The sequence below is a fragment of the Periplaneta americana genome, chromosome 13, assembly GCF_040183065.1.
Source record: "Periplaneta americana isolate PAMFEO1 chromosome 13, P.americana_PAMFEO1_priV1, whole genome shotgun sequence".
In the NCBI taxonomy this organism is placed as follows: Eukaryota; Metazoa; Arthropoda; class Insecta; order Blattodea; family Blattidae; genus Periplaneta; species Periplaneta americana.
In genome coordinates this window covers 42953377-42970827 of record NC_091129.1, presented here as the reverse complement: position 1 = coordinate 42970827, position 17451 = coordinate 42953377, and the positions used below count along the sequence as shown (strand labels likewise).

General features: G+C 36.6%; 2 protein-coding genes across 2 annotated transcripts in view; one reads left to right on the top strand and one right to left on the bottom strand.

The window, feature by feature from the left end:
- LOC138711826 (glucose dehydrogenase [FAD, quinone]-like) overlaps positions 1 to 17451 on the top strand; it is a 44157-nt gene that overhangs the window by 13544 nt on the left and 13162 nt on the right. The window contains exon 2 of the mRNA XM_069843086.1: positions 8850 to 9039. Within this exon, the coding sequence (XP_069699187.1) occupies positions 8850 to 9039 (190 nt within the window). The remainder of the gene's footprint in view (positions 1 to 8849; positions 9040 to 17451) is intronic.
- LOC138711558 (uncharacterized) lies at positions 10940 to 12817 on the bottom strand. Its single transcript, XM_069842729.1, has 2 exons — positions 11903 to 12817; positions 10940 to 11792 (listed from the first exon to the last, which is right to left on the bottom strand). The coding sequence occupies exons 1-2, from the start codon at positions 12166 to 12168 to the stop codon at positions 11429 to 11431; spliced, it is 630 nt and encodes a 209-aa protein (XP_069698830.1). The 5' UTR covers positions 12169 to 12817; the 3' UTR covers positions 10940 to 11428.

The following is a 17451-nucleotide window of genomic DNA, read 5'->3' as shown; positions in this document are numbered from 1 at the left end:
TCTTCGTTATCGTGTTGGTACACGTGAATAATTCGGGTTATACAAGTTGTAAAGAAACAACTCGTTCGTGTTGTTGCGTACTTTATTCCCTTTTCGCGGAACATCCTGCCACAAACCGGTGGATCACTCATCATGAAGGACTGACCTGCAGTGAATAGAGGGATGCTATGAAAATGGTCGGTAATGTTGCGGCTGTACGCGCTATTCCAGGCAAATCCATGGACAGTAACCGTTATCGCCACTGCTTCAAAGAGATAGAAACTCTCGCCCACGTTCTTGGATCTTGCCCGCATGGTGAGACATTACGCAATGCCAGGCATCACAAAATCAGGCCCGCAATCGGTCAAGCTCTTCGCGACAAGGGATATACCACCTATGAAGAAATTCATGGTCTATCGGAAACAGGAAGCTTTCGGCGGGTTGATATATTAGCCTTTAACAACACAACAGGCCATATAATAGATCCTACTATCCGCTTCGAATTGAATACATCTCAACCGGAAGATGTCAACAATGAGAAGAATCAAATTTTTGGTCCAAATGTTCCTTATTATTTACATATGTATAAGTTACAAACAATTGAATTTATTTGCTTGTTAGTGTGTGCTAGAGGCACGATTACAAAAACATTTATTAATTTCTGCAAAGATTTCAATCTTGAATCCTCTTTGGCCAAGACTGTTTGTTTGATAACTCTAAAATATTCAATCTATCTTCTGAGAAATCACATATATAAAGTAAATTAATAACACAATAATAATAATTATATTTCTCACGAAAACATTTTCACAAAATTGTACGTATTTACTAATACTTGTATATTTGCTATACTTTGTCCTTTAGGGCAACCCCTATTTTAGAGGAAGTTTGTTTAGATACGTATTATTATATGAGATTGAGGTCTATTTAGTATTAGTTCCAGTTGGTTTCAGTGCACAGTATGTTTTGGTTTATTTCAACATTTTTTCAGTGAAAGAAAAATTAAGAAGTTCAATGATTTGTTCAATACTCAAGGAAAATATTCTCAGTAAGAAAATGGATTTCTGATCCTGTCGTGAGAATCAACTTCTTCTATGGAGCAACCAGTAAAGTCTTGAATGAAGTTGTTACAATAGTTTTTTGTGTTCGCCAGATCTCATAGATTAAGTTGAAATTCATTCCCTGGAGCAAAAACGTGAAGGATTAAAGGAATACGCGACAAATTTTTTTCAGTTTCTGTTTTCACAAGCTGACGTTTATGTTTCGTGGTATTCACTTTATCTTGAACAAGAAAGGAAGTGGTGTTCTTTCCCTTTAGGATTTTGTTGAGGTTATATTTTTTAGTTGGTTATTTAACGACGCTGTATCAACTATGAGGTTATTTAGCGTCGATGAGATTGTTGATAGCGAGATAGTATTTGGCGAGACAAGGCCGAGGATTCGCCATAGATTACCTGGCATTCACCTTACGGTTGGGGAAAACCTCGGAAAAAACCAAACCAGGTAATCAGCCCAAGCGGGGATCGAACCCGCGCCCGAGCGCAACTTCACATCGGCAGGCAAGCGCCTTAACTGACTAAACCACGCCGGTGGCTTTTGAGGTTATTCAGTGAGCTCAAAATATGAGCCGTTGAGAGCAGAAGTGGTGTAAGTCAAAAATGGGTAATGAGGGTTAAAGTAAACATTCTGTAAAATACAGCGCAAAGTAGCACTTAATATTCAATTTATTTAAACTATTAGTAGGCAGTGGATAGCACGAAGGACATATTAATTGCTACTTTGCACTGTATTTTACAGAATGTTTACTTTAAACCTTATCACCCAATTTTGACATACACCACTCCTGCTCTGAATGGCGCATATTCCGCTAAGTATGCATCTATACGCAACTACAACCTATCACAAAATCTACCCTCGAGTCAACACTTTCCTTTGAAATTTGATGAAAATGATGTAAACTTGCAAGCAAATTGAAGGGGTCAGAGCGATAGTGGGCCAAGCGCCATATATTAAAAAGGGTTACAATTAAGTGCTTACCATAACTCAATGAAACATATAGCAAATAATATAACGTGTGCACATTAAAACTAAATTATATGTCAATCTTCATTAAATTATGGCATTCTCTTAACTTTAACCCCTGGTTTCTCCGTTTTTAATAAATGGCGCTTGGCCCACTATGGCTCTGATACCTTCAATTTTCGCTTCCTGTCACAGTTCAAAAATCTTAAAAAACAGCTTTTTCCTCGAAATTTAGCGTACTTCTATATGGAATGGTAACTTTTTATGATCTCTCCCCATTTCATTAAATATTAAAGATAACATCGTCCTCAGTGCTTGCGACTTTATACATTTCACAAATTTAAAACTCGTAATGGAGAACAGTTTTTTGAGTAACACAGAGTTTTGCTACCAGACTATATTATATATACATTCCACAGATAGTGAAGAGAGTTTAGGGAGCAACTACCTTTATTTCTATTATCATGCCACTGTATTATCCTATCACTGAACGTGCTGTCAGAGGAAATTCCCATACATTTATCAATCCAGCTAATTAATGTATGTGAAACTATGAACTATGGAAATGCCTGACAAATTTATGGGTAGTTCGAAGAACAGAAATTACCCACTAATAGGTATATTGTCTTCATATCTAACACGCAAGCTACATCAGCCGAACCATAAAATTTTGAGAGTATGTGCTCACTACGTTCCATTACTTTGATCACTTGCTCAGCAACATTTCCTGCCCTGAAATTATTATTGTTCGTGACAGAATATTACCAGATAGGGATATTACATCAAGCCGTTCAGCAATTAATTTTCCCACGACTGTGAAAACAATGTCCTTCGCATCTCGCAAAAGTAATTTTTGCCCAGTCATGTGCGATATTTCTGCCTGAAATATTTTATAGTAGCTATGAATGACGCTTCAACTGTCCTCTCATATAAAACTGAAAAAAAGACGTCATATGTCCTTTTTTGGTCATTAAGTCACGTTCCTTACTCTGAAAAATTTAACACTCTTGTTTTATTACCTGGCGTGCTTTGTTTTGAAGTGACGTTGGAAAGCAGCTTCGAACATATTAAGTCATCACTCTCATCACTAGTACAAATAATAAATCCAAACAACATTGAAGATGTTAATGAGATTTATAAAATCTTTAGGTATTAATTATAAAAGTTTTCTTTATCTCTATAGTGAAGATGTAGTGTTTTGGAGTTGTTAAACTATATAAATTAGAAATGTAAACGGAGTTTAACCGCTAAAGTAATAAGTTAGCAGCTTTTACTTGTTCTAATATTCGGAAACATAGTTTAGTTTGACTACCCTACTGACTTCACTTGGATCTAGTATAGATGTGGAGAAACTAGGCTTCAACTCATCCGCATTCACTGTTCATATCATGGAATTGCACGTCGATGTTTCACTAGCATTAGGCCTATCTAATATTGGCCTTTTGGTAAGAGGACGTGTTAACCATTTTCTCATTCCTGAAGAATGGTACAATAACAAAAAGAAAACTTTGCTATAATGTTAAACTTATTTTGCAATAATATGAAAATATGAATTACATATACTCGTAGCAATGTTAATACATCTTCGTTCATAAACCACTTGGAGCAGATTTACATCATTATTTACAAAATAAGCCTTTAGAGATTAATAGTTTTGTCTATTACTCTACTCAAAATGCTATCTAACAAAATATAATGAATCTCCATATTTAAATAGTTTGTCGCATCAACAATTCCTTACCTGAATTTGAGAACTACGTAACTAGACTTTTTACAAGGACAAAAAATTTCTCGCATTGGCTGGACTCAACACCGGTTACAATACGACAGAAGTAATTTTTTTATATTTTCTGGCAGAAGATTACACATTTTTCAGTTAATATTGTTCTCTAAGATGAAAAACCTATATACTTCATAGGAGGAGAAATTAAGTAGACAGCAAAATTGGTCCTTGAAACCAGTTTGAAATATTAATTTACAATTAAAAATGCAAAAATCCAACACTGGACTCGAAAGAATGAGCAAACGTGGACAAGAAATCACTTAATATGTTTCCGCTTTTCGAATTCATTGACGCTACGAGTTCAATGACCCTCAAGGGTAATTCTGAAATAATCTATCCTGAGCAAGATTAAGTCATTCCCTAGCACAAGGTTGCAGAACTGGGGAAGAGAGGAGTGAAAGCATGGGGAAAGCGTTTATTTCTTCGTACACAAGACAGGAGCCTTCAATGACGTTTCTGAATACCTGTCTCTTCTCCCCTACCCTACAATGACGCGTGATTTGAAGGGAAGGAATGAGTTACGTGTTTCGGCTTGTGACGTGTGCTACAATTCAAAATTCAAAATTCAAAATTCAAAATTCAAATTCATATTTATTCATAATTTACATTTGAAATGGTACATTTGAACAGATACCGAAAATGAGCATATGCTCGTGCTCGGGTGCAGTCTAATAGAGTCTACATAAATTTTACAGACATCAATAATAATGTTGATGATAGAAATAATAGCAATAATAATAATAATAATAATAATAATAATAATAATAATAATAATAATAGAATAACAGTGACGGAGGTAATACAAAGATAGTAATACAAATTAATTAATTAATAATAATGATGATGATAATAATAATAATAATAATAATAATAATAAAATACATATATTAACAATAATAAAATAATGACAAACTGACAAAATAAAATATAAAACCACTTAGCGAGAGTTAATACAACTTAATATAAGCGTATAATAACCAGAATAAAAATAACGAACTCGAAAATCAACAAAAAAGTTCGTTGTATCGCAGACGACAGCAACCGCCGTATTGACATTGTGTTATGCATTAGGAGGGGCAGCCGAAGATCCGCATCCTGACGTTCTCTTCGAATCTTCTCATACAATCATAGGAAGTTAATGCTGAAAAACAAAGTGTCTACGAGTCAAACTGTTCATTATTACCAGGATAAATACAAATAATACTGAAATATATTAATCAAGTTTCAGTTATAGATTTCCCCTTTGGTGCAAGAGGTATCATATCAAAATATTTTATGAAAGGCGGGGAAAATATAAATTTTAAGAACTCGCTAGTGACAGAGATAGTGACAAGTACATTCAAGTGTATCTGTGGCAATGCTTAGAAATCATATATGTGGAAACATTCACTGTTATTAATTAAGAAAATGATCTTTTTATATTTATTACAATGTTTTATCTAATAGTCTTAGCATGCAGGCTTTCACGGCCGATGTCTAGTTGAAACAGAGCTTCCGGGCTAAGATGCCGTGGTCTACTGGTGCTGACGTTACCAGACGTTTCGTCTACTTCTACGGCAGACATCTTCAGTGGTTAGGTATCCTCGGTCGAAGTCTTCTGCTCGGGATACCTGTAGCAACTGATGACATTACTGGTTGCTCGTCCTTATTTATAGCGCCGAGACTTGGTGTTCCGTAGAAATAAGGACGAGCAACCAGTCATGTCATCAGTTGCTACAGGTATCCCGAGCAGAAGACTTCGACCGAGGATACCTAACCACTGAAGATGTCTGCCGTAGAAGTAGACGAAACGTCTGGTAACGTCAGCACCAGCAGACCACGGCATCTTAGCCCGGAAGCTCTGTTTCAACTTTTATCTAATAGCTTACATACATCAGATAAACACAACATATATTAGTAACATATAATGCTAGCAACATTTAAAATAATAATAAAATTAAACAAAATATCATACAAACATTTTCACTTTATTTTTAAACTTAAGCATGTATAAATTGCTTAGGTCTGGATTATTGAAGCACAGTTTAGCATCGGTGCCTAGCATCGTATTCCACCTCCCTCAAATTCATTTGAATATTACCCTCTCATCTACGTGTCGACCTCCCCACAGGTCTTTTACCCTCAGGTCTTCCAACTAAGACTCTATATGCATTTCTGGATTCACCCGTAAGTGTTTCATGCCGCGCACTTTAAAAATTAAACGTATACTCGTAATTACGCATCTAAATGAAGCTCAAAAATATAATATATTTTACTGGATTGCTTCTCATTTGGCATCATAGAAAATAAAGAAGTTTACTATTTGGCAGATAAAGGAACAGACATGTTCATTCCCAAAAGCAATCATCTATCTTTTTATTCTACAAAAAAAAATAAATAAATAAAAAAATAAAATACGAAGTCTAGTTTCAAGTCTCAAAAATTACTCTTTCTGAGCAAAATATCCCAACAGAAAATGTAAGATGATGTTGTAAATATGAAGAACAGTATTCCGGAGGTTCCAAGGAGCGAAATATTGTCGCAGGAATCCCCATAATTTCTCGCCATGACTACCTATACCTGTTTTTTATGGGACATGACAGTTAAGCGACCGAGCTTGGAACTACAGCGTTATGTTGCCAATAATGAGCAACCACGAGATCAGCTGATGTGAGCTAGCAGTTGACGTTGGCTAGCTAACGTTAAAACTTTGTCAACTGACGCGAAGGTATAAAATAATACAAGAACCGACAGAGAATGAAACACGAAACATATTAATATTGCTATTGTGTACACAACAAATGGCGCCAAGAGAGCTATTCAACACTCATCACATGGGAACTGTAACTTTGGCAACTCAACCGTTGCCACCAAAGCAACAGGCCTCCAACGCAATGTCAGCATATTCCGAATCTCACCGGACCGGTGGACAACAATGACGTCACGCTGCAGCGAAATAGGAACAACACTGCTGGAAGGATCGATGGCTGTCATGGCGACTGTATAAGTTGTTGTCTGTGCTACGCTAGCAAAATTTTGCGAAATTTCCGTACTGCCATCTCGTTCAAAGAAAAGAGAGCATAAACAATTTATTTCTTGAACCGGTAGTAATAACTGGTCCGTTGACATGTTCGCTCATAAGCCATTAACATATTGTTTTTACGTTGTGCTCATTACAAACAGAACACACCGCCATGACATAACAGTGCACGATGTCATTCGTCTGATAATTCCCGCCCTATACAAGAACCAATGAGATTCACTGATGGCGGCTGATGGAGACTGCCACCACCTCTGCAAGCTGATGGCACCGGTGCAACACCGGTGGAGCATTAGTGACTCCATCGGGGAAATTCGGAACACCGTGATTGCTCAGCGCTGAGATTCGGAATACGCTCTGTGATACGTATGTTTTTCCGATCGCAACGCTAATGCCATGTTCCATCTTTGTAAGAAACAGGTATAACAGAGTATCTACACCCGGTCGACGTCACCGGTTCACTAACTGCATGCTGTGAAAGGAGGACGCTACTATGAATTGCGACCACGTCAAGCAGTGTGGAGTACTCCAGAGTCACTAGAGTAAAAACAATGTTCAACTCCATTGGGAGGCGAGAATACCCTTGTCGTTGTACATTGATGTTCAAAGATATCTGACCTACGATTTTCTGGCCTTGTAAGCGAACTTTCTAATCACGATATAAATCAGAACCAAAGATATAACACACTGACAAACTTTATAATAGTTCCATTAGGCCCGGTTGCAGAAACACAGATCAAATATGATTGGCGATCAAGAAGGGTTTTATTGGCCATCAGGTCTATTTCTGTTGCAGAAAGAACAATCAGTATTTGATCGGAGATCAGTCTTCCATCAGATTTGATCAACAGATTTTTGCTGGCTAAGTGACTGATCATTGATCAAGTATTTATGTTGTTCTCTTTATAGTACATTTATTGTAATTTATATAGTAAATAGTTATAGCGTAACAATATTCTTCTGATGAAACAATTTTAGAATGAAGAAATATTATTAAGAAGAAGGCATTTCCGTGATAAACGTAAATTGTTTTTATGTATAATGACAGAATTTGAGCAAAGATATAGGTTAAGTAAGGATTCGTGTGTTTTGTTACTATCAAAAATTGAAACACATATATGCACACAGACAAATCGAAACCTTCCACTTTCTCCTATGAACGAAGTTCTAATAACGCTGAGATTTTATGCTTTTGGAATTTTTCAGGCAGTCTTGGATGATCTTGTTGGGGTCCACAAATTAACTATTTGTCGATAGTTAGGAATGTTACGTGTGAAATTGCTTTGTTATCGCAGGATTTCATAAAGCCCCCAACATCAGACAGGGAACGATTTGAAATCGAGAGAGAATTTTCAGCCATGTCAGGATTTCCAAGAGTAATTGGTTGTATAGACTGCTCACATCCCCATCTAATCACCTGGTTGAAATTATGTCGAAATTTATCGAAATAGAAAAGGTTTCTTTTCTTTTGAATGTACAGGTAATATGTAGCCTACACCATCATTGGAATTCTGGAATGTTGTAGCCCGTTGGCAGGGTTCTACACATGACAACACAATATTTTTAAGGAGTAGGTTACGAGCTCAATTTGTAAACAGAGAGATGGGAAACGGAATTCTTTTGGACTATGGAGGCTATGCATGTACCAATTTCTTGTCGACTACCCTAGAAAATCCCACAACAGAAGCCACCTCACGTTTTTTTCGCTTCATTTTTTTTTTTTTTTCACTCAACAGAAGCTCACTGACTGGACACCGTACTCAAAGACACACCGCAGGAAAGCTAGCGTAGGGAACGTTAAGTGCGAGTGTCTTACATTTTCCGCAGTCTGGGTTGTGGTTGGCAGATTGCTGACGTGACGTGTATAGGAGGTTGTACCATTCTCAGCTATACTATCAACAGATGCTCGCAGACTGTGTATTGTACTCAAGGACACACGCCAGGAAAACTGGCGTCAGTAATAATAATTAATCCGACAAATATTTATATAAAATGATTGCTTTATAAGATACAAGTCTCAGTATCTACTCTTTGATTGAATTTCAGACGAACAAAAGCTAGTCATGACAACGTGTGGTGCGGCGAATGCATTGTACAGTCTGATGAGTCTGGTGGGCTTGTACCTCGGCAACCAAGAGGTCTCCGACGTCACCTCGCCGCTGGAGCTCAGTGCAGACGGTGACTACGACTTCATCATCATTGGCGCCGGAACAGCCGGCTGCGTGCTGGCGAACAGGTGAGCGATTATCGTAGCGTTGTTCAGGACATTATAACATGTTTATGTTGCACTTGTTAGGACCTATTTTTCTTCTTTTTGTTGTTCTCCTCTTTACTCTTTTTCCTGCCAATGAGTACAATTTTAAGTGCATGATTTATAATAGGATTTTTATGTGAAGTGTTTCTTGCTCCACTTCTGTCTTCTCTCACTCTACTGAATGCCTAGAGACAGTGTATGTTCAAACTGATCGACGAAAAATAAGTGTAGAAAAATTTAATACCTGTAAGGGGCAGGAACTAAAACTTGAGATATTTTACCCAATTAATACGCATAATGCTTAAGCAAATGGACTCGTAATTAAATTATTTAAAAACCTTGTGCACAGATTTAAATATCAAATTTGGGAATAAATGTGCAGTGTGCTGTAAAGGAATTGATAAAATGTTACTACACAATATTTTGATACAGAATTTATCAGAGACTATGCAAAAAGTATGTACTTACTGATGAAGATGTCTTACTATGATATTTCGGTGTGGTAAATCTCGAGCGATACAAGCTCGTCAAATAAGGCGATTGGGTTAATCGCTACAGACCCGCAGAATACGAAGAAAATTGTGCGAAATACGAGAGTAATTTTGACAAATTATGAAATAAATACTTCAATGTTAAAATATCTTCGTTGCTAAACCATTTGTAGAAGGTTTACATCATTATTTACGAAATGAGCCTCTAGAAATTAACAATTTTTTCTGTATTAAACAAATAAAATACAAAAAAAAATTACGTAATTAACCGTTTTTGAGTATAAGCCCTTATCGTAATGCAAGAGGCAGGTAGTTCGATTTCGTACACTGGAGAGAACGAAAAAATAGTTCTTACATTAGCAGGACTGAACACTGTTTACAACACAACAAAAGTAACTTTTCCACATTTTCTGGCAAAAGATTACACCTCATGACAATTAATAATGTTTTCTACCTATGAAGTTACAAAAAGAGGAGAAATAAAGTGGGCAGCAAATTTGATAATTGAAATCTGTTTAAAACATTAATTTACATCTAGGGGAAGACCGTGTATATTGGACCACCTAAGTTTGAATGGCCGTAACTCACTTATCATATTGAGAAAAATGTCCCTGAATTTTTTATGATGGTAGATTGCCATAATAAATCCCTAAATAAAATATGACTTCACTAATTTTAATTCTAATACTTCAAAAATAAAATTTAATCAAAATTTCGAAGTCGTGTAACTTGAGCCAGGGTCGTGTAATATGAACCAGAGGATCGTGTAACTTGGACCAGGCATATTAAACACATTTAACTCCTATAATGTTGTTTATTCAAACAAAAATTTGTGTCAAGCAATTATTTCACATACAACAGTAATAAAATAGTTCATCTGTAATTGTTGCACATTCTTCGTGGGCCCATTTTCCACACCGATTGCACTGAATCCAGTCTTTGTTCTCACTTTCACCACAAATAACACAGCGTGTTTTGGATGTCACCTTAACTTTCAAATCAAATAATTTTCTCTTCTTTGCGGCCTTCCCATCTGATTGTTGCTGCAGAGCATTCTTGTGTGGCGTAGCCGTCAGCACCACGCCAGATGCATTGTATCTCGTTCCGGATTTTCTCTGTCCAGATTTGGAAGACGAAGGCAAAGGGCTTATTTCCTTCAGTGATACATATTCTGTGAGACCAGAAAGTAGCTCCACATTGTCTCCCATCTTTTTCTCTGCTGATGCTGCTGTTGTTGCTCCTTCCACTTCTTCTGCTGGCCGAGATGCTGATGCTGATGGCTTACCATTCAAAGGCCGATCGGTCACCAAAAAAGGCGCGAAATCAGCCTCTGAAAACACATTTCGGTCGACAGGCCAAAGACCAGTGTGCCTAAAGCCATTCTTTGCAATCTGCATATTTGCTGCTCTGGGGAATGTCACTCCTACCAGTGAGGCAATGTGCTGGACATTCAGCCGCTGTCCTGGAAGTTCCCTCATCTTCGTTGATATGGCAGCTGACATGAATGTGTTCAGAGGTTTGAAGAACGACACATCCAGCGGTTGGAGACGGTGCGTGCAGTGCGACGGTAGAGATAGCATAATCACACCGTACTGACGGCAGATCTCAATCGCTTTCAGCGATTGCGTATGGCTACTGTGACCATCTAAAATCAACAGGACTTTCTCCTGAGGGCTGGGTTTGACAGTTCTAATGAAGTGTCTAATCCATTCACAGAATGTGTCAGAATCCATCCATCCCTTATCCTGACAGCGGAAGATGGTGTTAGGAGGCGCTCCAAATGTGAGAGACTCCATCATTTTTTTCCTAGCGTAAATCAGCATAGGAGGTACAAAGAAGCCACTCGCACTCATGGCATACACTCCTGTCACATTCTGACCTCACTCACAAGAAGAAATGGCTCCAACCTGAGGTTTTCCCCTCTGTGCCAAAGTCTTCTCTTGGCGTTGAACGACATTGTGGGATGTCTCGTCCATGTTGAATATTCTGGCAGCAGTTAATTTGTGTTGGTCGACAAGGTGTTCCGATGTGTCAAAGAACTTGCCGACGACAACCCTGTTGAATCCTGAAGCCCTGGCAAGTGATGTGGCTTCTGGCTGCCTAAGGCTAAGTTCGGGATGGCGCTTCATAAAGCCGGAAAACCATTCTTTGCCGGCAGACTTCGTTTCCCTGTTGAACCAAGTGGCCAGTTTATTCTTCTCTGCAATCTCATATGCTAATTTCATAACACTTCTTCGTGTCAATCTGAAATTAAAGAATAAGCAGATTAAGTATTAGGCCTATATTAAGTTTGATTGAATTAAGTTGTAGGTCTAAAGTAGGCCCTAATATACATTTTGCTGTAATGTATTTACCCATAGCACATTTTTTCTAGCTGCAGAAGATATGTCACAAGATCATTTTCCACCTCTTGTGGCAAGTCAAGTGGGTGACCGGGCTGTCTAATTTTAGCGTCCTTCCATTTGTTGTATCTTTTAAGTGTGGCACTAGGTATATTATATCTTCGTGCAGTCTCATTGACGCCAACCCCTTCCGATATTGCAACTAAAGCGAGTTGCAGATTTTCTTCTTTCCACTTCCCATACACTCCCTTCGCTTTTCTTGCCTGTCTTGTAGTCATCTGTAAAGTAATGGCGAAAGCAGAATTTGTTAAAAAGTTGTAATTGTCGACCCACCAGATGAAACGAAGTCTTATTACAGAATTTAAGAAATAAAATATTGAAATAAACTAAAGTAATGTTTTATAATATTATTATTTATATAATATTATATAAATAATATTTTAATTATATATCCTTACAAAATTTTCATCCACTGACCTCTGATTTTTGGAAATTCACACTAGTGAAGACATAATGGACAATTTTATCTTCTAAATTTGTTATATTATAAGGGTAGGTACATTTTAGCATTGGCTCAAGTTACACGCTTTGTGATGGTTCAATTTACACGCATTGTAAAAGAAACACTTAAAAATTATTTATGTAAAAACTACTTTACAAACATTGATATAAATTTCACTCAACTTACCTCCAACACTGGTATTTCTTCGTATGTATAAGGCAGTCTTGTATTTCTAAACGTCTTCGCACAACACGCTGTCAAACTATTGTGAAAAGATTTGAAGAATTTGGGGACAGAATGTTCGACACCGTTATGACCGCGTCAAGCCAACCCTGCATAATGAGATTTATGGACAGTTGCCTACCATGTAGAAGGTTCAAAGCGCTGTATAAAGTACCTTGCAAACTATCCTGGAAATAGTGATTGCATCATTGGATCAAGTTACACACTGGTCCAAGTTACACGGACTTCCCCTATATACAGTAAGTAAATATGACAACACTAAAGAATTTCATGGGATTCAAAAGAATGAGGAAAGGTGGAATAGCAAACACTTATATCGTTCTGGCTTCTAGAATTGTTTGACGCTACTAGTGCAATGATTCTAAATCGATCTTTGGGAATCCTGGAATTTTGGTAGAATAGATTTCAAAAAGGCATACGACTCGGTTAAGATAGAAGTTTTATATGATATTCTTATTGAATTTGGTATTCCCAAGAAACTAGTTCGATTAATTAAAATGTGTCTCAGTGAAACGTACAGCAGAGTCCGTATAGGTCAGTTTCTGTCAGATGCGTTTCCAATTCACTGTGGGCTAAAGCAAGGAGATGCACTATCACCTTTACTTTTTAACTTTGCTCTAGAGTATGCCATTAGGAAAGTCCAGGATAACAGAGAGGGTTCAGAATTGAACGGGTTACATCAGCTGCTTGTCTATGCGGATGACGTGAATATGTTAGGAGAAAATCCACAAACGATTAGGGAAAACACGGGAATTTTACTTGAAGCAAGTAAAGAGATAGGTTTGGAAGTAAATCCCGAAAAGACAAATTATATGATTATGTCTCGTGACGAGAATATTGCACGAAATGGAAATAAAAAAATTGGAAATTTATCTTTTGAAGAGGTGGAGAAGTTCAAATATCTTGGAGCAACAGTAACAAATATAAATGATACTCGGGACGAAATTAAACACACAATTAATATGGGAAATGCCTGTTATTATTCGGTTGAGAAGCTTTTATCATCCAGTCTGCTGTAAAAAAATCTGAAAGTTAGAATTTATAAAACAGTTATATTCCCGGTTGTTCTATATGGTTGTGAAACTCGGATTCTCACATTGAGAGAGGAACATAGGTTAAGGGTGTTTGAGAATAAGGTGCTTAGGAAAATATTTGGGGCTAGGAGGGATGAAGCTACAGGAGAATGGGGAAAGTTACACAACACAGAACTGCACGCATTGTATTCTTCACCTGACATAATTAGGAACATTAAATCCAGACGTTTGAGATGGCAGGGCATGTAGCACGTATGATCGAATCCAGAAATGCATATAGAGTGTTAGTTTGGAGGCCGGAGGGAAAAATCCTTTAGGGAGCCGAGACGTAGATGGGACGATATTAAAATGGATGTGAGGGATGTAGGATATGATGAAAGAGAATGGATTAATCTTGCTCAGGATAGGGACCAATGGCGGGCTTATGTGAGGGCGGCAATGAACCTCCGGGTTCCTTAAATACCAGTAAGTAGTAGTAGTAGTAGTAGTAGTAGTAGTAGTAGGAGTAGTAGTAGATGGCTTTAGTTTTAGAAGTGTTTCCTGGAAAACATCTCTATTGTTTCCTCATAATACCTGAAAGCCCAGTTCAATGATAGTTACAAATATAGTAAAGGACGGGGAAATTCTGGCAAAACATGAAAATATAATAGTATTAAGATTTTTATCAAATCTGAAAGTTTTACCAAAACATTACAGAATGTGAAAATGTTTCGTGTTAATTGCATTCTACACATTGTGAGTTGTGAAAATCTTCTTTCGCATACGACCAGCAGTAATGGTTTAGATTTTAGACTATGAAATTTCATATTTTTTCTACCTCTGGTAAAAACCAAGCCTTAATCATGCGCGTCCTTCAACTATATATCTGAATGATAAGGCGCCTGCTGCAACTCAGCGATAACCCTCTTACATTTTGAATACTATGTTGTTTCTAAAAGTGTAATTAAGATAGAACCTGTATACAATTGTCCCATCTATCTTGTGCACCTATTATAACATTTTTGTTTGGACAGGTATTGGAATTTTTGTTTTTGAGAGTTATGTTAGAACGGAAGGCTAACATGAGTGTAGAGATTTGGTGCATGTAACTACATTATGGTACAAGATACACGCGACGTCATCAATTTTTCAAATAGCACTTCATACTTTAATCATGTTACATTGATTACACAGATTAAGACGAGTTAAAAATTGTATCACAATTTCACTTTCCCAACAATAACAACAAAATGGAAAATGAAAGCCATCAGAAAGTGTCGTTTGTTGTGGCGCCCCATTCATCTTGTGCATTAATTTATACAAAACGAAAGACGACTGACGTCCGTACACGTCGTGTGTTTGTGTGTTTGCCCTCTAACATGTAAACAAACCACAACTGTCGACCCCACATTACACGTACAGTGGCCTGCACGTTCTCCGGACCTGTCGCCACTCGACTTCTTCCTGTGAGGAACTGTAAAAAACAGTGTGTACTAGAACATTCTAACAACACCAGACGACATGCAGCAACGCATTCGACAGGCTTGTGTGTTCATTCAGCCAGCAAAATGCGTGGCCGCCATACCGTCTTTCGGTGAACGCCTTCGAATGCGCATTAATGTGAATGGTCACCATTTGGAACATCCTCAGTGACTCTCAAAGCATAGCATTATCATATTGGAAGTACGTTTTTGTTTCGTTTTGTTATTGTTATTGATTAGGAAGGTAACATTTTGATACATTTTTGAACTCTTCTTAATACGTGTAATCAATGTAACATGATTAAAGTATGTAGTGCTATTTGAGAAATTGATTATGTCACTTATCTTGTACCATAATATAGTTACATGCACCGAATCTCCATATTCATGTTAGCCCTTCGTTCTAACTTAACTCTCAAAAACAAAAATTCCAATACCTATCCAAACAAAAAAGCTATAATAGGTGCATAAGATAAATGGGACATTCTGTATGATTCCTGTATTCTTGTTTTGACAGCCGAAAATTTGGAATGGTTTTTTCGCATAATTGCGTGGTCGAAAAATTTGCCACCTTTTTTTTTTTTTTTAATTTATTGGATAATGTTCCATTGTAATTATGAAAATATGTACGAAGTGCTCTTTCTATGATATAACATTTATAATAAGTAGAGTAATCTAAATTAATAGTGGAAATGTTACGAAGATATGAATATAAAATCATTTTCAATGACAAATGCACTGCTATCAATGTCCTGTTACACATATTATATATTTCATAGAGCACTATACAATAATGAAAAAAATAAATAGATTATTGACTCTTTTTCTACCGTCGCTCCGGCGAGATATAGGCCTCATAATGCTACCAGTTCCCTGAAGTAAGCATGTTTATACACTTTAGTGTACGTTGAACATTCGTGCTCACTTTAAATTTAGCGTTAATCGATCATTAAAAATTTAGGTCCTCATAATGAATTTCTTTCTGCGAACCCACAGCTTCTGTTAGTCTTTTTCACTACATGATGAAGAACAGATGGAAATTAGATGTGCTGTTACGCAAGAATACATTTCACTAAAGCACTATATTTCCCAAGCAGAACAATCCGCCATGTTGATTCCCAAACGAGTGACATGACATGACGTCTGTGTGGCGGAAATAACAATACGGACAGGGAAAGATCTGATGTGGATGCAGTTTAGTTTTAAACAATAAACTACGTTATTAATTTTACGCAATGGTCGGTTGTTCGGCTCCAAATTGTAGAAATAATTGTAGGTATGGAGTGTACAAATTGCACCATTTTCTTGCTGACAAATAAATAAGAAAAAAGTAGCTCATAAATTCGAGATGCAATGATTAGACGCCAACAATATATAATTTACGTTTATAATATAAATGTAATTCAACATATCTTATCGTAATATTCCAAGAAATGAATGTGATTTAAATATTTGCATTCAGGGGATTCTAAGTGCATTCACTGAAACATTTATGCAGGCTAGACTACTTTATATACACAGTTTAATTCATTGTTGTCACTGATAGCCTAGTGGTCAAAATGCTGGTCTCTAAGTCAGAAGTTCTAAGGTTGGAGTCTCACGTGCAGATTATTTTTTTAGCTGTAATTGCTATCTACCTTTAAATTAAATTATTGATTAATTTTAATTAAAATATTAATTGGCACAGTATTTACTTTACTTAGCCCATTTTTAATACATTAATTTTCATCGATACATTAATTGAAGGGCTCAGAGCCAAAGGCGACTAACCCACAATTACAAAATGAGTAAATAAGAGTTGATATTAAGTGAATCCTGACAAAAATGATTGGTTTCACAATTTATTTTAATTGGTCTACATTGAATAAATACAAAAAATAGCATGAATCTATAACAACAATGCATAGTTTTGAAAAAAGGCTTAATAATGAAAAATACAAAATTGTGGGTTGGTCGCCTTTGGCTCTGAGCCCTTCAATTCACATAGGGCCTATTTTATTTTATATTTTGAATTAGTTACTGAACTAATTAATTTTCATCTAAATATCAACTCACATGGGGTCTATTTTACTTTATATTTTTTATTTTAAAATGAACTATTTTAATTAATTTTCATTTAAATTAATGCACATAGGATTTACTTTACATTATATTTTTAATATTCTTTGAAAGTTTAATTCTTACACATGGATTTACTTAATTATTGTATTTGCTTACTTCACGAGCAACTATAGTGAAAGCTTAGTGTCTTCGAACCTCAAACATGCTTATATAATCTTGTCCTTGTACACGATCTAATGTTCAAATTGTTATGTCGCCTTA